Genomic DNA, 26,592 nt, shown 5'->3' on the forward strand with positions numbered 1-26,592 from the left:
GCAGACAACACATGCTGCCGGTACCGGTATGTTGGTAGGTAAATCACGAATACCTCTACCGTATGGAAGGTCACTTATGGTTCCTCCCGCTGGTTCGTTTAATGTTGGTCTTTGTTGTTGATGGTTTGTTTGTTGTTTCCGTCGCTTCTTTTGCTGCTCTTCCGTGTCCCCCGGGCCGGGAAAGATACCGATCTCTACCCCAAACCGAGTGGTGCAAATGAAAGTATTTCAACCATAGTTGTGGTGGTTTGGTATCGCCTCCATCATCATGAATCATCAAGCCCAGTCAAGACCTCGAAATTCATGCTATGTGGTCTGGTTCAACTTTTGTTTTTTTGGTGGGTGCGTTGCTTCAGCACGTCCACCTATAAGATAATAAAAAAGTATCGGCATTAAACAGGTGAGCACGAGACAAGAAATTCAATCAGTGTCCCCTATTTCGTCATTCGTTGCCTCTCTGAGTCATTGTAGCTGACCAGTGTACCAGGATAGCGTTATTAAAATTCATCATTAAACACCAGTTTTGTGCTTAATGAAAAGATCTTCCATTTAAAACGTATTTAAATAAAAATGTCACGTGGAACATTATCAGCTAGATTTGGAAAACCCGTTCCTCCTTCTAACGGATAATAAACCCCAATAACTTCCAAATCTCATTCGTAAAGGCATTGATTTGTTTCTCCCCCAACAAATTATCTTTGGGCAACAATACCTATGCAGGTGTGCAATATCAATTTATAAAAAAAATACTCAAAACAATCAAACATTGACCGAACCTTCGTTGACAACTTCATCGATCAAAGCTAATCTCCTGCGCCGGGGAGGCTCTATAAGAGCTGCATGATAAGCACATTAGTGGATGCATTCTTATCACTATTTTGCAAGCTTTTATATTGCCATAAAGTACTCAACATCAAGAGCATGAATTGTTCTTAATCTTGTTCTGGTTCACTGTTAGACATGGTTCTTCTCACATCACGCATGACAAACACGTAGCTTAATCGCTTTTCATGTTGTGACCTTTATCGGGTGAGATGTGAGGAAGTACAGACAGGAAGCAATTGGTTTGGTACCGATGCGTGGATTACCTTGATTTGCAATCGCAAATAGATGCACGGTAAGTGAGTGTTTTGCACAAGTGTTTTAGTGCCCTGTAGCATTCACTTTAACCGACACACCTTGATAGTTGATATTGAAGATTTTATGAACCCCTAGTACACGTCTAATTGTAAGTTTCGAACGCATCGATGGCAAGCAGTTTTGTGCAGATCGGTCCTTGTTATTCGTGGACCTATCTGTTATTCCTCACTCTTTCCCAGATGGTCCATTTAGTTCAGAGGCAAAGAGATTCCTTTCTATTTCGCAGAAGGATTTAAGTCGTGAGAATTGGACTCGACTATTTCCATTTAAATTTAATCTAGCAAAATCCGGACTTTTAGGACTTGGACATCGCACATAGAAGATATGGTAGACCCACATTGAGATAAATTCATGGCGTTGTTCTAGAAACTCCTCCAGAAGAGAACTCTCCTTGCAGCACCAGCTCGATGACTGAAGAGTCGTAGCACCCAACAAGTAAGTAAGTTTAAAATAATAATAATTAATAGCATGAATGAAATGCATTATTTAAATGTAGCTATTTTGAATAGCGCATTCAAAAACATGCTCAGAACACATTCACTTTTTGCACATCCCCTCAAACATATACTCAAAGACTCGGAAGGAACTCACATATCATCCCCGCTGCCATACAAAAAAGTCCAACAAGAAACTCCAACAATCCGTTGCAGTAATGGTGACGATCCGTGATCACGATCGCTTCGATGATTAATGGCCTTTGACTCATACGAAGTCAGCTTCAGGCGATTGTTTTTTTTTTTCGTTTGTTTGCTGTATGTTCTCACACACTGTATACATCGGTTCAGCTTGTGTAATATATTCAGCAACAGTCGTCGCCACATGCCAACGCTGTGGTCAGACTTGCGCTTTGCAAAACGGTTCATATCGCACGAACACTATCGACCCTATCAATGTCAGCCACATAGCGATGCAAAATGATGGATGAAGCGGTTCCCGCGGTTAACTGTGCGTCGAGCAAATTAAAAATAAATGGAATATGAATCAATAACTTAATGGATGTAGAGAAGAATTAAAATAAATGGTAAACGGATATTTCCTTTCCTAAGAACAAGTTCGCTACATGATATTTTCGATATGGCGATGGTGCATTAAATTTAAAAACTCTATTGCTGAATTAATCATCTCAAGAATTCGACACAGAGTTCCCTCTACTTTTCCCTGTTTTCTGTTTTCAGTTATTGGAGAAGCCTTTTTTCCAAAACCCTTCAATGGTACACGTGCTTCACGGTCAACTCTGCTTGTCTGGAAGGGGAATTTTATGTTAAATTCAAAACACATGATGATTCACCCAATAAGCAAAGCAAAATGTTTTGAAGTGGGGAGGAAATATGAGTCGACAACCCCTTCCGGGGTCTCCAGGGTCTCCGGGGTGGAATGGTTCACTGTTGGCACCCGTTGCCGGTGGCAGGAGACCTTACACACTGTAGACATGCATTTGAGATTTTGCGCCGACCCGCGAACGAGCAGCAGGTTCGCAGCGTGCCATTCACCGGATAGATACGATTGAGCAGTCAGCGTGTCAGGTCGCGGGTTGCACGTAAAAACAGCAGCCAAGTGTGTAGTTTCGGAAGAAAGTTTCAACGGCCAGCCCAACTATCAGCCGGTTTTATTGTTTGTTTTCGAACTGTTTTTGATCCAATTTAACGATCATCGCCGCCTTTAGTGGACGTGTCTTTTTTTTTTTGGGGGGTGAAGTGTGCCTTTGGCGGACGGCCGAGGGCTGACTGATGCTTTCGCTAATTTGTGTAACAAATGGTGCCGGGTGGGAATTTCGTTTCTCCTTCAGCGAGCCAGAGCGCATTTTCTCGCACCAGTGTATTGTGAAGGTGAAACATTACCTCCGATCTGCAAGACTGGCTGGAGGAAACATGAAATGTTAAGCATCTACGCCGTTCATACCTGTAGGCTCGAGTAGAAATTTGTTCCAAACAGTGAGTGAGATAAAGAAAACAACAACAACTTGTCTCGACAAACACACCAAAAGCTGATTGCGAACAAGTGTGGCAAGTTGTTAGCAAGAGCAGCAAGATAAACCAACTCCACCTCCAACTAACCGCACGGTTGAAATCGAAAATCGACCCAAGCGAGCTGATAAGATAACACACATTATCTTAATGCGAATCCGATCTGCATGTACTACGGGGTGGTTGATGGTGGTGGTAAAAGCTGTCATCGATTTGCGGTGGAAAGTGCGAACTTAGACGAACAACGCTTAGTAGCTGACAGCGCGCGAACGATTAGTCGTCGCGTTAGTGTAGACCAGTGTCAACGTGCTGCTGTACCCTCGGCGGGGAACCTGTTGCCCTTGAAAAAGGGCTTACCAGTGTGGTGACGTGAACAGTTCAGAGACTTCACAGTTTTAGAAGGATTTTTCGGTTTACTTTACTAAACAATAGTGAACTCTCCTAGTGATCAAGTGTTTCCTAGTGGTCTAAAGTAGCTCAAAATCAGTGACGATGACACCACCACCGCCACCACCTCCACCAGTACCTGGAGCAATGGCACCAATTGCTCCAACATCACCTAACACTCCAGCTGCCGGGATGGGATCGCCGAAAGCCGTCAGTAACGGCGGTTCTACAGTGATCACCGATCATAACGATCAGCTGATGGCTGCTATTCGTAACGGAATTAGCCTGAAACCGGCCAAAACTAACGATCGTAGTACACCGGCGTTCATCAAACAATCAAACGTAAGTTTTAGTGCACCAAATCGCCCACCTATCGAAAGGGAAACCCTTGTGCGATCGTTTGTAATTACATTTCATACCTGGCTCAAGTACGCGACACTCGAACAGTGTGCGATTATCAGTCTTGTTGCTCACACAGATCCCTTTCCATTTGGAGGACTCTCTGTGGCTGATCGCTTTTAATTAAGTTATGCGGTTTTTTTTGTCCCACCGTACATCGGTGCACGTGTGGTTAGTTTTTTTATGTATAACCACTCCAACGAGAGAGTGGCCCAAGGAGGCAGAAGAGATAAAACAGCAAATAAATGTAGATGTTGTTTGAAGTGTAAATTTTTCCCTATCCCCCCCAACAGCAACACGATCGTCTGTTTTCTTTTGATACCTGATGGTGGAATTTAAAGTTTTTGGTGGAATTTTTTTGTACCTCCTATTTAGAAAACATTTTCCAACTTTTTTATGATTTGCTTCACGTTGCAAAATAATCGCGCTTGACCAAATACACCAACGATCATCAAGTGAAGTATTTCGTGCTCTCAAACGCAACGATGATGCGCTTTCGTGATAAAATGCTAATATGAATCCGAACGGACCTGAGGTTGCGAGGTTCGTACCGCCGAGGGCTATCCCATTATCATTCGCTTGGCTGACGTCAACGCGCACTGGGAAGCTGTTTGTCAGCGGGTTAAGCCAAACGGGTTAGCGAGGAGCTGATCAAAGGGGGTGGAGGATTTCGTTTTAAACCAACTTCAATGTGGATACAGAAAACTTTTGTTTAAGAGCCCCCGGAGAGCGCGTCACTGTTGTCTTTCGAGAGTGTATTAATTTGGGGCTTTGGTTATTGTTCGACGTCTCGCACAAGGTTGGTATGGTTGTGTTGTGTGGAATTTACGATGGTCAAATTCCGTTACCGGCGTAAATTGCTACCTTTTTGAAGGAATTTGAGCTTATCGAGAATTATTATCGATGGCGGCTCAGTGTCAAACGTACCCTCTGATAAGGGAGTTGCGCATTGAGTAAATTGAAGGTTCTATTTGCTGGACGTTTGCAAAAGGTTGTGGATCGCACTTGACTGCTACCCTGTTTTTAATCGATCTGGGATACGGTCGTTTTGAAACCTAACACTCAATTAGGCTACAGTTTCAACGAATCCCAACGTTGTCGTGATTAAAGCCACTTAGTACCGCTTCGATTTGGGGGCGAGGAGGAGGGTTGGATTAGTCTGCTTAGTACTGGTACAGGTGTTTGAAGTGGATTCAATGGTAGCAACAGACAAAAAAACGAAAGTTTCCCACTTCAAAAACCTGAACCTGTTCCCATCCGGTCCATCATCATCCCGGACCGAAACAATGCAAAAAACAAAAACAAAGCCACTGCTGAGGCACCGTGGGAATCGGAGGCACGGTGGGCGAAACACGGTGAGAATCTCCATTGCATGCATATTGTAACATTGTGGGCACGCAATGGGCGTCCGGAATTGCACGTGCAAAACAAAGAAAGCTCCGATTTGATGCGGTATACCGGAAGAATGGCGACAAGCGGTGAACCTGAAGGCCGAACGGCCGCTCGATTGCATCTTCATTCACCGGGCGGGGAGTTATCTTTTGTAATTGCATTCGCTTTTGTCTGTGGCAGTGGACATCTTGTGGCAGGTTTCTAATCTGTCTTTTTAACAATCGACGGTTGTTGGATGGTTTCTTTACCACCAGCAAAGGCGTTGTTACCTTGTCCGAATGGTGATGCTGTGTTGAGTGCACAATGTCCGTCAGTAAGAAACGCGGAAGATCTCTTACGATGTCTAACCAATATGAATATGATAATCATGTTTTGTAACACGCGTTGTCTAACGATCGCGCTGTAAACAATGCAAAAACGCATTTGCTATTATAAAATACATATTTCCTTCAACTCACCGTGACTCCGCGGTGAGAATGGTACTATCTTTGCGCAAATTATAGAGCTCTTTTTTTCGTGTGCATCTGTGTGATACTAATCGACTAATCGGACCTGCCTACAAATCCTGTCCCCTAGCGCGGCGACACCGCAATGACGCACGAATTCTCACAGCAAAGGCGACAAATCATCCTTCCTTCATAAAGGTTCAGAATCGAACGTTTTGTCACCTACCAGATAAAACCGCATCGGGCTCGGTAACTGATAAAATGCTACACAGGAATGTTGTGGGAGCTTAAGAATGGGAAAACTTTCGCTGGTCGTTCAAAGTACGAGTTTTGTTTTTTTTTGAACCCGCTTTTGAAACTTTTGCTACTCTGTCATATCCGATGAAAACGGCAAAGTGTTTTCGGACGACGGTTTGTGGTTAGAAGTGAATCATTCTATGATACATCGTGTTGACGCTTCTTCCAAGGCGTGTAAATGAGTTAGTTGTTCCACTTGTGCGATGGCGTCCAGATGCCAATGCAGTAGAGTGCATGTGTTTGCACAGCTTGAGTAATTTAGTACACATTCCCCCACACACACGAGTCGGTCGAGTTCCTATCATTAGCTATTAACGACAAACGACGTGTTCTGTACGATCACTTGGAACGTGTTAGTTTGGTATAAGTTTTTTTTATTCCTTCCATTGAAAAAGAACTCAAGCAGACTAAATGACGCGACATGAAGTCATGCTTTTTTCAATGAAGTAAGTTTTTGTCAGTGTTCCAGATATGATGGTTAAAAAAGAAGGGCACGCTTGAGTTGGAGGCTCAATGTTGTTACTCATTTTGTCAATGTGCTGCTTAAACTTGTCGCAAAGTGATGTGTAAGAAGATTTTCAAACTTCTTGAAAGTATAAAATATATTCATGATCTTTTGAACCAATGTGATTTAAATTCAAGTATTTTATAGTGACACACATTTCGAAACGTTTCCACAAATGGTATCGGAAAAATTACTTAAAATCAATACTTATCCGCAGAGATCTCAGAATAAGTTTGATATCTCTTGTAATGAAAGACCTGCAATTGTCAGCAGATTAGAGAAAGTCTTTTTTCACTTTCAAACAATCAAAACAATGATGTTGCAGGCGATGGTAACGATTATATTGATAAGATTCGATGGGTTGTTCGATATTTAATCGGTCTGTAATCATTATTGAACTTTGTGAGCAATGAATGCTACTTCAAGAGATAAAATACATTGATTATATTCCAAAATCTTCTGCTACCACTAATTTATGATCAATATTTTAACGCACCAACTTTGTTTGTTCCATTTTAGGGAGTAATCGATGATAATGGCGATACTACGACGGCTGTTTGTTACGATAAATCTACCTCCATAGATGAAATGAAGGATGCACTGCAGGCCGAACTGCGAAATACGCTCAAGCGAAAGATTAAGAAACAAGACCTGGAGGAAGGCGACTGCCGGAAGAATGAAGAAATCGAACGATCAATTGAACACACGCGCAATGAAGTACAGCTTAAACTGAACGGTTCATCACCGACATCAGATATTCCCAAAGTTGATAATCCATTGAAAACCATTGTTGATATTGTCGATAAGGAGCGTGGAGTAGCCGTTGCTAGCACGAAACAGGCCAGTCCTGTTATGGCACAGAAAAAACCTGCTTCGGTACCATCGACACCGACAGTTCAACCAATTGTAAATGGAACTTCCACGCTACGTAAGGTATCGGCAGGCGTATATCCTACTCAAAATGGAACCACCACAGTGATTCAAATTAATCCTTCGACACCGGTAGCCAAAACACCGATTGCGAAAGCTAACGTTGTGCCGGTGAATGCTTCGCCGGTTCTTGGACTAAACTCCGCTAAAGCAACCAATGGTACTGTAGGGATTAAAAGTCCAACATCTGTCCAGGTGGGCAAAGTGATCTCAAACGGATCTTCAACCATTCCAAAAGGTTCTTCCCTAACACCGAGTGTAACTTCCAAAGCGAATGCTAGTCAAACGGTTTCTTCGGCAAAGACAATGCCTGACGGTACTAACACGGTATCTAGTCCTGTAAAAGTAGCAAATGGAAGCCTTCCGGCGGGTGGTGTTGTTTCCAATACGAACGGGACCGCATTCAAAATTAACAGCTTCCAAACGAAGTTACCTCCAACGAGTCCGGCCAACGGTTCAAACAAAACCGCTGGAGGAAATTCCTACTCGAACACCCTTCCCAGAGCAAATGGGATTTCTTCCTCCAAAGCTCTGCCCAAAACATCGACCGGAGCAGTGCCTGTTTCGTACACCAGCTCCGTGAAAGTATCCATTGGCAGCTTTGGTGATAGTATGCGTTCCACTTCCAACACAACCGCCAGTCCCGTATCGCGGAACGGTACTCACACCAAATTTGAACCACTTACCATCGACACGTCTTCTAATGGTGGTTCTACTAATGGCACCTCGTCACCGACAACTCCGAAAGAATTGCTCTCACCCCAAGTAAAAAGTGGTACCGCATCCATACGACCTTCCCAGATCCGAACGCTAACGAAATCGGGCAACGTTGTCAGCCACACCGACATCCTGGAAGCATCGAAACCAGTCACAAAGCTGCCGGTAACGTTGGTGGAACCTGCTCCAGTACTGACTGCTGCCGCTGCCGTATCACCACCACCGAAGGTGTCCGCCAACACAGCACCACTTCCAACACCGCCCGCTAAAGAGCGTACACCACTCTTCGAAAAGGCAAGCAAGGATCCGCCGAAGAGTCCGCTAAACCGATGGGCTGATAGTAGTTCAATTTCCGGTGGTACGGCACGGAAGCTGCTGCTTACACACGGACGTCCGAACTTCACGATCAAGCGTTCGAACTCGCGACAAGGTTTCGATGTGGACGTACCGGACATGAAGGGTGAATACGTTAAACCCGTGTTTCGCATTCTAACTGACTTGGAGAAGACAGAACAGCAGGATGACATTAATCGCCAGCAGCAGCAGCAGCAGACTGGCCAGGCTGTAGCAAGCGCACAACCTCAGCAAGCGTATGTTTCCTTTGCGAAAGATCTCTCCAACGCACCGAACAATCATCCAGATGTGGTCGTTGTGACAAAACCGAGCACCAGCTCAAATGTTTCGACCGATCCATTCTTAACAAACCTTAAAGACATTAAAATTGACATTAGCGAAATGAAGATAGTTAACGCGAAGAATGCATAGGGCGAGGAACTGCACGATCGTTTCAGAACATCGAGTAAAGTAGGAACTTAACGTACCGTGAAATCGATAGTAGTTTATGTAAAATGTACTATGTTTTGTCTAATGTTATCTTTATAAATAAATATTACAATTGTAAAGCTACACTTTGCCCTACTACCAATGGGTTGTGTTCAGTCATCCGATGGAATCATATTTTGGAGCATTCTATTTTGTACAATAATCCATTCGTTGCTGTCGAATGATGGCGTCCTGTTTTAGGCAACGTTCCTTCAGCCCTGCAATGTCTTTCTGTAGAGCCGCTATGGACGCGTCTTTCTTCTCGATGGCTTGTTGCACTCTGATGGGATTAGAGTAAACAATACATTAAAGTACAATACATCGTCGATCATGTGCAATCATACCTGAAGTAAATTCGTTCTATTTCACGTTCCCGTTCTCGCTGCATATTGGTCATATCCTTCTGCACCTCCCGACGTGCCTCTTCGCGCATCGTTTCCTTTTCCTGCAGCAGATCATCACAGAGCTTCTTCGCGTGGTTGAGCTGTATTTCGGTTTGTTTTGCCGTCGCCTTCATGTTCTGTATCGTCGCTTCCGCCTCTGCTAGCTTTACACGCGAATCTTGATACTTTTGTTTCATCAGCGCTTCCGACGCTTCCGCTTCCTTCTGCTCTACTTCATGTTTCTCCTTTAACCGACTATTGTAATGGATAACGATAACAACATTTGAAAGAAAAGCATTTACAAAACGTACACTCGACTTCTTACCTCATTTTGGCATCAAATTCTTGCTGATACTTTTGCGTCTCGGCGTCCACTTTCGCCACGATACGATCGATTTGCTGATCACGTTCCGTGCGACATTGGGCACGGATCTCATTTTCACGCTGTTCCAGCTCCACCTTTGACTTTCGCTCGTGTTCACGCTTCCAGATGGCGAAATCCGACTCGAATTGCTTCTGCAGCTTTTCCAGCTCATCCTGATGTTTACCTTCCCGTTGCTTCAACATCTGCACATACTCTTTCTGAGCAAAGTCGAGATTTTTTACATTTTCACGCTTGAGATCTTCCAGCTGAGATTCGGCGTACTGTGCCTTACGGGCCGCATCCTTCTGGAGCCGTTCCTTCTCGAGGTCAAACTCACTCAACAGATGCTGACGCTGTTGTTCGAAAATGTTTCGCTCTTCCGTGACTTGCCGATCGAACCGTTCCAGTAATGCTTGTCGCTCGCGTTCGATCGTAGTCTCCCGATCCTTTGTCAACCCTTGCCGAACGTCTGCTTCCTTCTGTTCGTACTGCAGTTTGAGCTCCTCGAGAGCACACATTAGCTCATCCTTATGCTGTCGCTTCAATTCACCAATTTCCTTTTGATGTGTGGCAGTCATTTTGTTGATCTCCAGCTCCAATCCCTTCACAGTAAGTTCCTTGATTTTCTTCGTATTTTCCCGCACCCATTTTTCGCGGCGAATCTTCTCAGCGGCAAGGGCTGTATCACGCGCACGCTCCAGCTCCGTCTTTAACCGGTGCTCCCAGCTTTGATTTTGCGAGTCCAGACGGCGCGTTAGCTGCGTCACCTTATCACACAAGCCCGACTTATCCTTGATCAGCTGGTCGATGAATTCTTGATGCCGTCCGATGATGTCTTCGTAATGTTTCTTCTGCTCCTTTAGCTTACCCTGTAGGGCACACTTTTCAGTGCGGATCGCTTTCACCTTGTCCGCTCTCACTGTGGCAATGTGATTTTTGGACAGTTGCATAGCGTTACTTAGTTCGTTGGCACGGAGCGACAATTTGATCACTCTCCTGGCAAGCTGATGAGGGGGAAGCTCCAAAAGGTCGTTCATTCTGTAAGCAAACCAGAAGTACATAAATTAAAATCTTTTTTAAGTTCTCAACTCACAAAACGCTTACTTTGGTACAGCTTCAATATAATCCGGTTCGGCAGCGAAATCCAGCTCAGAACGATCGGATTCTGAGGGTAACACAGCAGCAGATCCTGTAGTTCCTTTGAAAGCGCTCTTCTCACACTTTAGCTCGACTTGATCGAGGTACGAGAAAAGGTCTTTCACCTTACCCTTTGCCGGTTGTTCGGATGGTTCACCTTCACAACCGGAGCTGACCTGAGAATCGGTACAGTCCAATATGTTGCTTAGCCTGTATTCGACCTCGTTCTTGAGTGCTTGAAAATCTGTAGAGCACAATGAAACTGAATTACTTAACTAAACCGAAAAAAACACACTTATTTTGCCTACCCGACTTTTGTTTGGCACTTCCGCTTACGACAGACTCGTCATCGTAGTTCGACTGCACGCTACTAACAATCTCTTCCGGTGCTTCCGTTCTCTGTCTGGGTACACTATCGAAGCTAACACCATAGGGCGGAGATCTATCAGTCGGCTCTTGTCTGGGTGTTGTAGAACTATCCTCACCTATAGGACACTTGCGCTGTTGTTCATCAGTACCCACATCGTCCAGCACGGGTACATCCGGTATTGTCGGAAACGTATCCTCATTGCACGACATCCAACTCACGACCTTATCCATGTGAAATTCAGATATATTGCTATCTTCCCGACACAAACCAGACGAGAATTTCCCCGATCCAGCACTACCATTCGAACCCATGCCAACGGTTCCGACATTGTTGTTCTGTTTCTTGGAATTACGCAGAATAGATTTGTGTGTATCGGCTGACTTGGGCTTTTCCTTGCCATTTCGCTTGGATGCCAACGAGTTCTTGGAGTGTCCTGATTTACTGCCGGTGGTGCTGCTACCGCTGCCACTCGCCAAACTGCTCGCACTTGCACTCACAATGTTCTGTTCCTTCACCTTAAAGTAATTCTTGATCACTGGATTGGAACTAGCATCTAACCGGTTTTTATCCGTATTTGTGGATTTTCCCTTCCCGGATACGCTTACACCGGATGCAAACTGTTTATCCTTGGGTGCACTCTTTGTACATTCATTGTTCAAATTGTGCTGGATCGTGTCTTCCTTCTCATCGGTACATCCACCCAAAGCAGGCAGTGTGCGTTGGTTCGATGGTCGTCTGGATGGGGACTGTTCCGTTATTATCTCATTGATGCACTCATAGTACTCATTGATGACGTTTTTCTCCAGCATACTTGTCGTACGGCATGGAGGACGATCCTGCTCCACATCCGTGTCCTCCGTGGTACTTTCAATCGCCTTTGTAGATAGTGAGTTGGCAAACAGATCTTCCGGTGTATCGGAAGGCGTAAAACATTTGGGATCGTACGGTTTCGGTGTCATCGGTACATCATCCACATCTCGTACGGCCATCCGCAGCTCCATGTCGTGTCTTCGGTTAAGATCTTCTATCTCCTTCTTGTACTCTTCTATGATTTTGTTAGACTCGCGCACATCACTAACCGGTGATGGTGACGCAACTACTACCGATGATGTTCTCTTTCTCAGGGTTGCTTTCACATTTTCATCACATTTGGTCTCATAGCCCGAGCTCGTCGTAACATCTTCGTCCAACTTCACATTCCCGAACCGTACCGACACTTCTTCCATTAGGGAACTCTCCTGAAACATCCTTTCATCGTACAGCGAGCTGGCGAATGATGGTTTCTTGTGGTTTGGGTCTTTAGTTTTCAGCGCTTGCTTAGATTGAGCATCTTTATTGCAACCGTATTCATTCTCGTCGAAATCGCTGTAATCAATCTCGTACGGTTCATTCGAGCTAAAGGACACTCGCCCAGGGAGGTCCATCTTACGCGACTGCTTCTCCGGGGATGTATTGTTCTTTTTCACACCACCACAGGAACTGATTTCAATCGCTTTCCTATTAAGAGGCAACGCGACCATCGGTAGTGGAGGTGACCGTTTTTTCTCCTCCCGATTGCTTCCCGTGGTGGGTTTGCCTCTCCAAATGCCTTCCAGCTCTGCCTCGTTGTTAGACTCTTGCGTGTCGTCCATTTCGTCCATCGTACTTTCCGCCTCGTCACGATCAGGATCTTCCTCTTCGGTACTATCGCGCCTTCTTCGACGATCGGTGTTGGTTTTCTGTTTGCTTCTTTTCGATGCGCAACCACTGCCGGATCGCTTACGCGTTTTCGTCTTCACTACGGGACGTGCACTGCCCTCCGTAACTAGCGTTTGATATCGTCTGTGTTGCCGAATGCGTTCCGCACTGCTACACGAAGAACCACGCGTTGAAGCAATCTGAGTTGATCGTGCCAATGACTTGGATTCCCAGTAGCGAGGAATCGGTTCCGCTAGTAGACTTTTCAGCAGTAAGCTAGACGAGGATGTACTTCGCTGATGGAATGGTGAAACAGTATGGCGTGGTACGTCCACTGCACTTCCGCTCGAAGATGGCCGCTTCCGGTAGCGATACTGCGTACTGTCCGCTGACAGGGGACGCCTGATGTGCGCTCCGGCTGCCGAGCACGGACGGGACGGGTGCTGCAGTGCGGATCCTGGCCGCTCCCGGTACTGGTTTGTGGTGGTTTTCTCGCGCGTTGCCAGGCTAATCTGTCATTCGGAGAAAGGCGCGTCAAATGTCACTTTCGAAACCCATGCCATGACCTACCTCGTGGTTGGGGCGTGAACGGTAAAAAGGATTGCTCACCTGTGAACCATACAAACTCAATTCCATACTGCTGCTAGCGAAACATTCACTATACTTTCGCACAAAAAAGCATGGTTTTTAGCGAACTTTTCACTGATAAAAGTAATAATGGAAGGAAATTAATGCAGCACCAACAATATACTGGCAGACTGGTAAAAAACTTCAAACCGTTTGTTGTTGAATGACTGTAAATATGGCAACCGGTAGCTACACCAAGAAAATGTTGCCCATAGCAACTAACGTGAAGCTACAAAGAATGCGTTGCTATGGTACTGCTGGTAGAGGGAAAACAAACAAAACGGTTGCATCAAAACCACGTGCTCAAAGTGCACCTGAGTGCATGGAGGCGCTCTGTGATGTTATGGATTGTTGATCAACACCGTATATAGGATAAAGATAAAGGAATTCGCACTAGTTGATCAATTTACGGTGTCGATATATTTTACTGACAAATGAAAAAAAAACTAAATAAAATGACTGGTGAAAAAGAAATGAACGTTGGTTCTTTTTTCTGCGTCTGTAAATGTGTGTTTATCGAATTTAAAAATAACTGAAAAACTATACCAAACCTTTTCAAGAACTTTTCAAAATCTTATATATCACAACCACGTGGTGTTTTAAAAACCGTTAGATTTTGAAAAAGAATAACGTACAAATACTGAATCTCATAAAACATTGTTATTTTGTTACAATGGTTGTTAGAGCGCTACCTAAGCGTACGCGAGAATCATAACAGGAGCGAAAAGAGAGCGAGAGAGAAAGGTATTTTTTTCTCGATATTAAACACTGAGAGAGTAACAACATGTCGATGAACAAAATTCAACCATTGGCATGCATAGTGTAGGTTAAAAGTAAATGCGTAATAGATAAACCAGTTATATTAATTTCATAACAAATTAATGCTTTTTCATAAACTATTTGATTGTAATAAAATTCAGCGGAAGTGCGTAAACGCGCAAAACAAATTTAAAAACGATTTATGGCAAACAACAACAAAATGGAGAAGCGCCACCTGTTGGAGAGTAGCAAAAACGCTTAAAATTCAGATTTGATAGGAAAACTTTGTATGTAAATTGTTTAAATTTAGCACAAATTAACAAAAGACAACCGAAAATAAAACAACTATTTGAACAAACAAATATTTTATCTTAGGATGCTTTAAAACTAAACTAAAAATAAAGAATACTATTAGAAACATCTCTTGAAACAGGTTTTCTTAGTTTCTAAATCGTAAACTATTTTCAAAGGAAAGAAAAAATGAAAGATAAATTGTACACAAACAGCGTTCAAAAACCGCGTTCTACCATCTTCTCTCCCACAGCTTCTCAACCTGGGCGAACAGCAGAAGGAACATGTTGCGGCGCGCGCGCGCACACGCTTGTGCACCGTTTCGCTCACAATGCCAAGAGACGAAACATCGAACGCATATTATTTCGTTGACATAGCTCGCGTAGTGAAGACGTGTATTTGCCCGTTCGTCAGTACCGTGTCGGTGAGTCAAGTTCCCGTCGTCCCGTCCGCATTCCAGCTCCCATTCATACCCGGGTGAATCCGTCCGATCCCGAAGCGTGTGGAAAGTAAAACCAGTTACGGTAGAATACCGATACGCGAGACTGCATCAAACCTCTGCTACGGACGTATTTCTGTCAGTTGCATTGCGGGAGAGTGAACGAACACCAGCAGCTGTAACTGTAGCTGTGCGTCCGCCCAGTTCAAGGCCAACGGTTTTCCATCTGATTTTCCCCCAGACAACACACGCAGCAAGATGTTCAGCGGAATTACTGGTAAGTGGTGGGTAGTGAAAGTAAATTTGGTGCCATTTTTCCGCCGCAGGCATTTGGTCAGTGGAAAATTGTTCTACACACAAAAGTCTTAAACCCTTTTACAAAGTACGAGAGGTACTCACTTCCCTCGTATTCCGCTGAACTATTACGCATCAATTTTCATCCCCGTACACGTGTACACTGCAGGGAAGCAAATGTGCTTTGAGCCAACACCTTCGGTTGATTCGGTGTGCATGTAGAACGTTCTAAAGACTTCTTTAGCTACGTTTCTTTCCAAAAAAAAATGAAATTTGCATTTTTGTCCACACCATTAACAGTCTGTTTCATTATCAAAAAAAAAAAACGTCACCCGAATCATTTGAATTTTAATCGGTTTTGATTATACTTTTCTTGTTTTGTTTTGTTTAAGCTTCATTTTGATTTCCTCATGTTTTTTTGTGGTTTTTGTGCGTTGTTGTTGTTTTGCGTGTGTGTGTGTGTGATTCCTTATGCCCCGCATGATGATGCGCCAGGGTGGCGTCCGATTGGAATTCCAATCATGCGCGATCGGTTGACTGGGAAGGGAAAGATGTTGGTCCTCCCCCTCCCGGTCAACAAAGGGTCAAGTAGTGGTGTGGCCCTTTCGCTATGGTGGCGTCGGCAAACGGCGACACCATCATCTGTTTTTTGGCCTCTGGTGCACGCTCTGGTAATGAAGTAATTGTTGAAGGTCTCCCGTCGTAATTCGATTGAATCTTTGCTCTAATTTGTTTAGATTTGTTGTTAATGCATTATCAGCGTGGGCTTAGAGATTCTGCAATCGGGAAATGTTTAGATGGAACATCTTAGAAACAAAAACAAAAACACAACAAATTTTTAATACAGTATTTAAATTTCCCCCACTTTCCCAAACTGCACGCTACAGGAGGAGCAAAATGTAAGTTTTGTTTGATAATGTTGTTTGTTATAGTCGTAAAACGAGTCACACTATCTAGAGCAAGGAATCTGAAGGACAAAATAATTATTTTACAATTACCTTGTTACTATTGGATCTAATCTACTGTTAAAGTCATCGTCTGTACCATCGTCCCAGCTTGATAATTGACCTAACAGTAGCTTGAAGGAAACTGTACGTAGTAAATCATGTCTGATCGATAAAGGAATGTCTGCATTGGATTACTAATCGTAATTTGCTACAGTGGACGACATTACGACTGTAAAACGGCTGAAGTTTCTGTAAATTAAATAACTTCGTGTGCGACACGTCATTTAAAGTTATTTTTCACAAAAAAAAGTTCACCTCACACAATTAAACAATTGCATCATCTTATTGCTCGGTGGGATTAGAACAAAATAGTATATTATGAGCCCAATACAAAGGTAGCCTCTGTTGTGGATTGAAGCGTAAACACAACCCGTTGTTAGCACGTTTCACAAATTAAGGTACAGACGTGGTAGGATTGAATTTAAAACAATCACTGCTCGTGTCACACATCATTATAGTTGTGTCGTGGATAGCTGTTAACGGAGGTCATCCATCAAGAAATTAAATCATCCATCTCAACAAAAAAACGGAAGCAGTGTGTCGGCCTTAGTAAACTTTCTTGTTCGACCGATAAAGGACACCGGTGTTGAAGATTGTATGATTAAAAGTAGTCTCCGTCGCCCGTTGAGGGAACGATCGTACACGGAACGTATGTACAAAGTTTCACCAAGCCGATGTTTAATCCGTAGGACGTTGCTCTAGTTTTGCGGTTGATATACAACGATGATGCACCCGTTATCGTTTGATCGTTTTGTGCGATCTTGTAGGCACTTGGTATGCACCTTTTGAAAAGCAAACATAACAGCCGCAACAGTGTGCTTACGTAGATTCTGCCTATTTGTAGTTGCAGAATCGTTCATCCGATATATACAAGCGGCGCGAGTGAACCGGTTGGGCAGGGACGATGGTTTAAAAATAGCTCATCTTGAATGATTTGGTTGCGGAATCGAGTTAAAATCACTTCCGAACTATATCTCGCTAGCAAGGCATTACGATAAATATGAAAAATGTGATAAAACTGGTTAAACATGAAACAATATTAAACATGTATCAATTGGTTGAAACTACAAGGACATTAAGCAAGGACAAAAGGGTGGAGAAAATCGATCCGATCGATTCGCTTTTCATCGTGGAGGAAATATTTTTCCATCGCATTTGTTCGTTTGTTTTAAAAGCTGCAATAAAATACGTGCAGTGAGTATTAATCCTCACGATTTAACCGCAAAAGGTGCTACTATGTAGCAATGGCCCGTTGGTTGGCCTCACGGATGACATCATCATCATCATCATGATGGGTTGTGCCAGACCGGTATCGACTAAAAACGGAAATGGTTCTCCGCTTGAGGGATGTGCAAATGATGAATAGTTTTGATAGTGCACTTTGTTTAATTAACGTGTGTGGCCACACTCAATATGTAAAATTAAAAAAGGTAAACGTTTTAGTTTAAATAATGAAATAATACAGGGTCAAAATATAATGGTTTACAATGAATCGTTCGCTCGCATCACTTGGCAAGATGGCACGCACTAGGGACGTGTTTGGCGTTCGATACGTTAAAATTTTATAGCTCCAAAGAACTCCCTGGCCCAAGCATTCCGTTGTTGATTTCCCAGTAGTGTCTAAAGAGAACATGTTTAGACCTCCCACAATATCGTGCCATCTGCATGAAAAACACACTCGAGCATTATGATACGTTTGAGTGATCTCGCCTGTGGCCAAAGTAGCAGCGTGTTGAAGCATTCTCGCTGCTCTGACCTTGGCTGCTCGGCTGTCTCTCACCAGAGATGACATCATGGGCACCGGGCAGGGGGAGCACTAACCATGTATGCGTGTATGTTTCGCGTCAGGTTAATGCTGAAAAGTGGTAGGAAATAAAACGTAGAAAAAACGACACATTTAAAATCACAACACACGATCACCGATCGAACCGGGGTGGGGCGGAATAAGTGACAAATTTGTAAACAATATTGAAGCATTCCGACACGAAGCTAGGGGGCGATGGGCAATTTGGTTGCCCCAGCGCTTAGTGAAAACATTCTTATCGATCACATTTTTCTTCTCATTAATGAACGAACTTACTTTAGCTTCACTAAAAAATCTCGGCAGCAAAGCGGAAGGGCTGTTCGATAAGAAGAAAAAGGAGGCACAAGATTTGGCCAACGAGAAAGTGCAGGCAGCGTCCAGTTTAGCCGAGGAACAGGCGAAGAAAACGCAGGAATCCTTCAGCAAAACCAAATCCGATGCGGAAGCTTTGGCGTCGTCGGCTGCCGGTGAGATCGATGCCACAAAGCAGCAAGCGTCAGCAGCCGCCGAAAGCACGTCGCAGGTATGTTATCGCTGGAAGATGCTTCAAAATATTGGAAAAGACTTTAAACGTTTTTTAAATCTTCCAGGCCGCTGGAACGTTCATGGATCATGCGAAACAGGCAGCGGAAAATGCCATACAGCAGAGTGCCGTCGTGGTAGAGCAAGCGGTCGAGGAACAGATGAAAGTAGCAGAACAGAAGGTGGACGAAGGTATGAAGCGGGCGAGTGAAGAAGTGGATCGTAAGCTGCAGGAAGCAAACCGAGTGGCCGACGAGAAGCGTGGTGAGCTGGAGCAGGTACGATCAGTTTACGAACCAGACACGGAACAAACCGAGACAGCATACTATTTTTAACCGATTATTTCTTATCTGTAGAAAGTAACTGATGTCGCTGCGAAGGCACAAGAGTCGGCCACCGCCAGTGCGACTGGATTGTTGGGAAAGCTGAACCTTGGAAAGTAAATAGCTGAAACACGCGCGCGCGCTTGACAAGAATCCCTCCAGCACCCGTGAAAGATGCTAGATGCTGCTGCACAAAGCTGAGATCGCTCGTCGTTGCTGTTGTCGGTGTTCACCACGCGCTTCGTTTCGCAAATGCGCGCACATTCGATGTGCTCGTTCAACGTGATGATATTAAGCTTTTTGGATGAATTTTTAATACAACTATTATTAATGTACCATTAGCATGTTTAGCACCGAAGTCGAGGAATAGTCACCCAAACATTGGTTGGCCTAATTGTTTCACTGGAGTGGCTTAATATTGCTGCCTCATACAACAATACTACCAAACGATGAAATGATTGCCTTACACCGCCAAGGGTATATTATCCGGAGATCCGGAAATGGTGTGCTTCCCGTTTGGGCGATGGAAAACAATAGAAACGGATTACCTGTCTAATATTGCCTAATGAGCAAAATAGCACAACACACAGCTACCTAATCGTTACAAGCCTTATCACAAACGCGCAGTTTTGAATGTTGTTTAATCCGTACAAGACATCGTAATGTCCAACAGTTCATTTACAAGATAATGTAGTGGCGTAAACAGAAATGCACATTTTGTTCGGCATAGTTGCGTCCGGGTAACGGCGCATTCGTTTCTAAGTTCGAGAAATGTTTTAACCAAACGGTTTTGACCATAATGTTTTACAATAACGAAATTAAATTACTATATAGTAATGTCTAAGCTCGCTCGTGTAGCAAACGAACCTTTCGGGGTGCAAGAAATTCGACCATTTACATTTGGTTCAAAACTTTTATTTTTTGTTTAACCTCCAAAGATTGATGGAAAATGCATTAATGGCAAATAAATAGATGATATACAAACCAAACCACCGTTGTTAAATGTCTTCAGTGAGGCGCAACGAACCAACGAACCGACGACGCTTGGGAATTGGAGCCAGTTGCGTCACGCTTGCAAATTTGATCGAAACTTAAAACTAGAGTTTAATTTAAATTATTTTTTGTGATTTTATACTGCATTAGGAACAAACTTAACTAAACTAGGCGTTTGTTTTGAAAGTATATGAGAAAGGGCTGACAAAGGGCTCGTTTCACGCACCATTTCAAAACAGATTGCATAGTGGTCGTCCTACGCAGTATATTACGCATGTCAAATAATAAAATTTTAATAGAATAAATTGTAAATTAATTAGAAGAAATAAAATAGAATAATAGAATAAATTTATGTACATAAATTTAAATAAATTAACCATGTAAAACAGACATGCATGAAGATAACCAATTTGACAGCTGGAAGATGTATTTGCCCAGTGTGCGCCTGAACCGCTGTCAAACATTGAACTACATGAGGCCGTAGCTTCACTAGCTAAAAATTCAATGACAATATCCGAAGAAAATATACCCGTGCCGCTAATCGCTGTCCTTTTTCGGGCGATCTTGGATTCAACGAATTCCATACGCAGTGAGTCATTAATGGGTTCGTCAACAAGCTGTAAACAACTGCCCACGGGTTAACGGAACGTTTTTGGAACGGAAAACGGTAAGTAAAAGATGCCCCAATGGGGCAGTTTGTTTGCCGTACACGTTTCAAACCCATCTCCGTTTCGCGTGTGATCATTGATTTTTCCGGTGTAGGTGTAGTGCAAATAAAAGCATCTTTTAATAAGTTTACCCAAATGTGCGAAATAGACACATAAAAAAAACTGCAACAAATGCCTTTAAAGGACTGCCTCAACGCTGCAAGATTCCGATAGTGCCCTACAAACTGCGATGTTTAGCATTCAGGTGCAATAATCCCAATAGGGACGATCGTTTCATCAAAGGTGAAAGCTGTGTTCATACGTTGTGTCTGTGTGTGTGTGTGTCGTACACGTGTGTGTCTGTGCACCGGGTGTTCTTCTTTTTCGCGTGTGGGATGAGTGTGTGTAGCGAACGTGGAAAAAACGCACACTCGCGACGAGGTCCGCGTGAATACGTGTGAAAGCACGACCCTATCGATCGATTTTAATCGTCCAGGTGGCCATTAAACTGCTTCTAACGATGGGCTTAATGCGATTGGAAAGGGTTGTGCCGAAGCAAGGTGGCGCGAAACGGGAAAAGTGATGCGATTGGTTTTGTTTGCCGTGTGTACACAGAAAATCCGCCCTACCCGCGGCCTACTGTGCTCGTTTTCCGCGGGATCGAGAAATCTCGCCGCTGGTCGACGATGGCGATTATACCCAGGCGGGAAGAGATGGTTTGTTTACATCCGCAAGGTTGAAGGCTTTAACACGGCTCACCCGTGTAGTTGTGTCGCTGGGCACGGCTGCATGTCGGACCGTGCCGGAAAGCCGCCGTTGATTTATAGTACATTAGCGACCTAAATGCATTTGTTGATAAGAACGCAGCGACAGAACAGAAAAGAGAACGCGAGCGAGAAACGGAAAACGAAACAAATCGTCACAGCTATCTGACAGGTAAACATGAGAGAGCTGACAACATCGTCGTGTTGTCCTCGACCAGCGGCTTTGCCCGCTTTTCGCACCAGCATTCGAGGATGGCCGACGGGGGGCCCATACTTGCCCATTCGACATCCGGGTGGTAGCCTCAATTAGTGAAGGGAAAAAATGTCGTGTGCCCTCAAGCGGAATGACTAACGCATGTGCCGGGGTAATGCGATCATCTTACCCGCGGAGTATTCACTTCACAAGAGCCATATTTTTATTTCTTTTTTTTTTTCTTTTAGACCATTAAATCTACGGGGTGGGCAACTGTTTGTGTGCAGTTCTATGCTACACTGTGCTGACCTATCCACCGGTAACTGGTTTGCCCCGAAGGTCACCGGCAAAGGTAGCATCAAATTCAAACTGAAAAGTTCAAACAGGAAACTTTTCTCGCTCTTCAAACAATTCCAAAGCACGGAACGCAATGAGTCACGTTTATTGTACTATTTCATCAGTGTATTTGCTGTACAAAAGGCCGCCCTGTATTCCTGCAGCACAACGAACGAAATCAGCTCCAAAAGAATCAGAATGGCGGAAACCTTTTGCTAATTAGGCAACCACCTTCTACCAGCATCGATTGAGCAGTTAGAAGACCGCCTATTTCTTCCTTTGGTTATTTTTAGCAAATGGAGAAATAGAGAGAGAAAAAAATCTCCTTTCCATGTTAAATTATGAAAATTGATTAGCAATTTCACCAGGGACAATGCCCAACCGTTGATTTAATTTGCAAAAAAAAAAACTCAAAAATCAATCTCCATTTTCATTTATATACGTTGGAAGACCACACTCGTGGCTTACCCCATATGTACCGGCACAGTGTGTTGTTCCGAAACATCATGCAAAAAAGGCCACTCCACACACACACACATTGCATAACAGCCTCTGGTCGGAATTGAATTTTCCACCTTTTTCGAGACACGAAAATCGATCGATCAATGGTTGGTACGTTTATTCGGTTTTTCACGAGCCAACAGCAGCAGCAGCAGCATAAACTCGACTGTGTGGTGCAGGATCACACGGGCACGGTAACAGGAAAACAGAGTTGAAGCAGAGAGTCGTGTGTTGTCTTTCTGCACACATCCCTTCCTGCATTCGCCACTGGTTTACAACGCTGGGCCCCGTACAGTGTTTCCATTCTACACCTTGCGCACCAATGTTCTGATGCATCTGGCGTCTCGGACGTTTTGCTTGCTGGTTACTTGTGGCTTAGGCATGCTGTGAAACGTTTCTAAATATAAACATCGAAACTCTGCTGCGCCCTACTGCTGCGTGCTTGAAATTGCCGGTTCTCCTTTGGGATTCGGGCATGGTGAGCGCGGTCAAAACTTTGAGCAGTGGTTTTCCTCCCTCCGGTCCCAACACACCAATGCGCTCGGGTAGGATAAGAATGTATCCGAGCGGTCACGACTAGCGCTCTGTTTCGGTGTGCGTATGTGGAAACGTTTGGAACAATCGCCCAGCATTAGAGGAATAGGGAAAACTGGCCATAATTGAAATGAGGATGGTTTCCTTTTTTTTTGTTTAAACGGTTTGGTAATATTAATCAAATTCCTACAGGTTATTTATATTTTTTTTTGTTTCCTTGTAGATTACTCAATGATTGGATCGTTCGTATTGGATGTGAAGCACCCTGTTATGGAAAACATTTCTAAAACAATGGCCTCGGGTTGAATAGACGTATCAATCAAGAAATTGTTTTAGATAACATTATGTGCTTATTTATATTTAGAGCATAATTTGATAAGGAGATCCAAAAATCGTATCTAATCTGTCTTATACGTTAACGTGCAATACAATTCTACAATGTTTGATAAGATGTATTAACGTGTGTTTCAGATATGTTTATCGATATCAGTTGGATTCTCTCTAATCTTCCTGTACGGAAGATTTCACCGTGAAACTGTTTTAATTTATACCATTAAGCTCAAGTAGAACAATAGTGCTAATTGTTTGAACGCTGCTTCCAACTAGCTTCTAATTATACAACAAAAATTCCGACATATACTTTAGGCGTACGTACACATGCAATTCAATGTTCACAACTTAATTGCTGTGCGTGCGTGTCTTTGGCACAGTGTGATACGCGCTAAACATGGGCTGTGAGTTTACCTAATGCTGATTCCCTTCACTCTCAATTTCGTGCGTGAGCTAAGCTCGGTTTCATTCTCATTGCTCTCACAGCTTGCAGGAAAATGGTTCACCAATTTTCCAGCTCTTAAGCACGATTTTTCTCACCGATTTTTCTTAGCTCACATGAAAAAAAAGAGACTGGCAAAAGCGCTCTTTTTCGGGTCGTTTTCTCTCGCTCTCCTACGCTCTGCATGTAATGGCAAACGCGCGAGTGGGAGGTTGTGTACCCTTTTATGAAATTGTGGTGGCCACCCTCATTGTGAGCGCATTGTTCGGAGCGCACCATTTTTCAGTGCGAGAGCACACACGCTGCAAGTTCGCCGCAAGTGGTCGCGCGCTAGTCGCTAGTCGTGGTGCTGTGCTGTCTGCTTGTGGAATTTTGTTCTGAGGTGATATACCGTAGAGTGCTTGATGAATTTTCCTTCCCTAAGCAGTGCTGTGTTTAATTAGCGGGCAGATAAATGAAGCAGTTCTGTCTTACCGTTGGGAAAACAGGTCGATTGTGAACCCAGCAACACGGGGATCATATGAAGTGAAGCACAGGTGTTTGCCCAACGGATGGAGATCGTTTTGTAGCAGCAATCGATACGATTACCCGTCCCCGTAACGGGAATGAGGGACGTGTGAAGAAAATGAAAAAAAAACCGCTCGATATCCTATAATTTCTGTGACCCTGAAATATGAGCAACACACGAATGTGTGCGCGAGTGACACACGGGGCTCGACGGTTGGAAAAATGATGGGAAAACCCCCCGCCCCTCCCCCAAATGGTTGCTAATAGATGGATGATGATGATGTGTTGGCAGTAGTTGCCAACATTTTCGACCATAATCGATCAAATCGATCGCCCCTCGGGTTGGTTGATAGTAGTGGTTAGCGGTGTGTATGTGTGCGCGCATTTCATGTCAAGGTGTGTGGCCTCTTGATATGGCATCGATGGGAAAAGCGTGAAAAGCAATATTCAACCTGTGTTTGTTTGCTTCTATTACAGCAGCGAAACGAAAGTGGACAACGCATGATTAGGACTATATTAAGCAACACACATATATAGATTTGTATGCCTGGTGTGCCTTAGACACCCCGACACCGTTGCAGCCCAGAGTCGGTGTGGAAAGTGAAGATTTTTCATCTCTTGTTTTTTTCTTCCCGTCACTCGCCACTCGTCACCATGAATAAACGATTTTGTTGAATTTTAATTTAGAATCACTTTTTAGTGTGTGGTCTGCGAGTGTTTTTTTCTTCTTACTATGAACATTTGAATGATGCTTTCACTCCAACAAACGAAAGTCAGCAAGAAGTGAATAAGCTAAATTTGTTGTTTAGATGAAAAAGAAAAAGGAAACACATTTTTAAGATAAGGACACACAATAGTTCTACCCAGTTGAGCAAGAAGAAAAGTTTGTATCGCGCGTGTGTGCGCGTGTTTGTTGCGTACGAAGAAATGTATCCGTGTACGGCCGTGTATGTGGAAATTTCAAACCGTGTGTTGGGAATTTGTTAGGTTCCGCTTTTTTTTTTATTTGCAACCCAAAAGTCATCATCATAGGAAGAAATTATGTAATAAGTTTTTGTGTGTGGTGTGTAGCATTTTCCAACTCTCAGCTCATACGATTTCCCACTCACCGTGCACGGGTGGTTGTGAGCACTAGATGATCTCGTCTCACTCGGGTCGATTTTGCTCACCGGTGAGAAGATGGTGGCGAGATTTTCACACTGTAGAGAAAAATGTTAGTACTACTTTTGCATTGAAGGGAACAGTGCGTTGCATGGTGAAAAAGTGGGAAAAACTTGCTTGATGCGCGAAACAGTGTGAGAGTGTGCGATACCCACTTGCACTCGGATATAGTTCTAATGAGAGCGGAAAGAAAGGTTTTTGTAGATGTACACTATCACAGTGTGAGTGAAGGAACATTTTGTTAGAGAAAGAAAAATCGCCAGATGAGGCAGGATTTACTTTTTTTTTTTTGGTTGGCGCTCTCCACATAAATGGTAAATGGGAAATTCTCGCGTACACTCCGAGACACGAGGCACTGGAGAAGAGAGCTATACATATTGTACATCCTTTTTGAACGCGAAAGGCTAATGGACAACGGTCCATCGGCATGGAAAACTTAGACAACAATTCTTGAGCGACATTCACCATCGGTGAGAGTGAGAATTTCTCATATGAGAAACATGGTTCCGGAGCAAGAATTTTCCCGAGTAAAGTGACAGCTGAACCACCCCGTACGGTTGCCAGCAGCACTGGGACATTCACTCACAGTTTTCCACACGACGTTGGTGCGGCCGGATTCGTTGGTTCGATGTGAAGGTGAACAAGGGAAGGGAGTTTTCTTTGCTGTTTTTCGTTAGTTCTTATACCTTACCCTTTTCTGGTGCGAGGTGACATGGAGTTTAGTGGGATATGTGTGTGCAGGTCAACTAACGGCCTTGTTGGATACCCAAGAATTACACAATCTACTACCACGGGATCCTCTCTCGTTGCGGAATACTTCGTGCTCAACGATGGTCTATCAGTATCGTGCCCCGGCCGGGGGGGGGGTTTAGGTGGTTGTTCAAGGGAAAACTTGATGAAGAATTCGATTGCTTGGAAAATGCACCGCCAAACTCTCAACGTTTCAAAGGGTGAACAATTCTGCTTATCCAAGTAACCAAGGATGTGAGTGATAGGGAGCGATGGAAGATATCCAGCGAAAGAGAGAACGGTCACTGTGCGAAAACTGTGTGGGAAGCAATGAAGAAGTAGTGTTGTGAGAAGTGTGAAGAAAAACAATGGAAGAATGGAGGAATTTGTGCGTACAAGTGTTGTTCACTGTTTGGACAACAAGCAGAACAACAGGCCCAAGGTCCAGGGAGTTCCATT

General features: G+C 43.8%; 4 protein-coding genes across 16 annotated transcripts in view; 3 read left to right on the plus strand and 1 right to left on the minus strand.

Annotated features, from left to right (window-relative positions):
* The first annotated feature begins 1,368 nt into the window (after positions 1–1,368).
* On the plus strand, positions 1,369–9,083 carry LOC125770774 (mucin-12-like). Of its 2 annotated transcripts, none has more exons than XM_049440744.1 (2): positions 1,369–1,575; positions 7,050–9,083. In XM_049440744.1, exon 2 carries the CDS (start codon positions 7,119–7,121, stop codon positions 8,940–8,942), a length of 1,824 nt encoding a protein of 607 aa, XP_049296701.1. In that variant the 5' UTR covers positions 1,369–1,575; positions 7,050–7,118; the 3' UTR covers positions 8,943–9,083. The 2 variants fall into 2 exon arrangements, with proteins under 2 accessions (XP_049296701.1, XP_049296700.1); XM_049440743.1 differs by lacking the exon at positions 1,369–1,575 and adding an exon at positions 2,555–3,833.
* On the minus strand, positions 9,015–13,566 carry LOC125769519 (centrosomal protein of 131 kDa). The gene is made up of 6 exons (XM_049438253.1): positions 13,501–13,566; positions 11,192–13,442; positions 10,851–11,127; positions 9,708–10,784; positions 9,344–9,637; positions 9,015–9,279 (listed from the first exon to the last, which is right to left on the minus strand). Exons 1-6 carry the CDS (start codon positions 13,564–13,566, stop codon positions 9,147–9,149), a joined length of 4,098 nt encoding a protein of 1,365 aa, XP_049294210.1. The 3' UTR covers positions 9,015–9,146.
* Positions 13,567–14,953: 1,387 nt separating this feature from the next.
* LOC125768424 (signal recognition particle receptor FtsY) lies at positions 14,954–19,985 on the plus strand. The gene is made up of 4 exons (XM_049436052.1): positions 14,954–15,323; positions 18,433–18,674; positions 18,742–18,951; positions 19,030–19,985. Exons 1-4 carry the CDS (start codon positions 15,305–15,307, stop codon positions 19,114–19,116), a joined length of 558 nt encoding a protein of 185 aa, XP_049292009.1. The 5' UTR covers positions 14,954–15,304; the 3' UTR covers positions 19,117–19,985.
* A 444-nt stretch (positions 19,986–20,429) lies between these two features.
* The window catches only part of LOC125768341 (plasma membrane calcium-transporting ATPase 1), a 53,699-nt gene continuing 47,536 nt past the window's right edge, over positions 20,430–26,592 (plus strand). For 2 of the 12 annotated variants that reach the window (XM_049435835.1, XM_049435841.1), the window contains exon 1: positions 20,431–20,656. The gene's annotated coding sequence lies outside the window, so the exon portion shown is untranslated. Of the gene's footprint in view, positions 20,657–20,751; positions 20,940–23,372; positions 26,041–26,592 lie in introns of those variants that run through there. The other 10 variants (XM_049435834.1, XM_049435846.1, XM_049435839.1 and 7 more) reach the window with 9 other exon arrangements.

The sequence above is a fragment of the Anopheles funestus genome, chromosome 3RL, assembly GCF_943734845.2.
Source record: "Anopheles funestus chromosome 3RL, idAnoFuneDA-416_04, whole genome shotgun sequence".
Classification (NCBI taxonomy): Eukaryota; Metazoa; Arthropoda; class Insecta; order Diptera; family Culicidae; genus Anopheles; species Anopheles funestus.

Bases quoted from the DNA above. Each gene is read 5' to 3' on its own strand.
- LOC125770774 (XM_049440743.1), top strand. From the start codon at position 3,597: ATGACACCACCACCGCCACCACCTCCACCAGTACCTGGAGCAATGGCA. The intron at 3,834-7,049 runs GTAAGTTTTAGT...GTTCCATTTTAG, and splicing joins CGTTCATCAAACAATCAAAC to GGAGTAATCGATGATAATGG.
- LOC125769519 (XM_049438253.1), bottom strand. From the start codon at position 13,566: ATGGAATTGAGTTTGTATGGTTCACAGGTGAGCAATCCTTTTTACCGT. The intron at 11,128-11,191 runs GTAGGCAAAATA...TGTGCTCTACAG, and splicing joins AAGTGCCAAACAAAAGTCGG to ATTTTCAAGCACTCAAGAAC. The intron at 9,280-9,343 runs GTATGATTGCAC...TAATCCCATCAG, and splicing joins ATAGAACGAATTTACTTCAG to AGTGCAACAAGCCATCGAGA.
- LOC125768424 (XM_049436052.1), top strand. The intron at 18,675-18,741 runs GTATGTTATCGC...TAAATCTTCCAG, and splicing joins CCGCCGAAAGCACGTCGCAG to GCCGCTGGAACGTTCATGGA. The intron at 18,952-19,029 runs GTACGATCAGTT...TCTTATCTGTAG, and splicing joins AGCGTGGTGAGCTGGAGCAG to AAAGTAACTGATGTCGCTGC.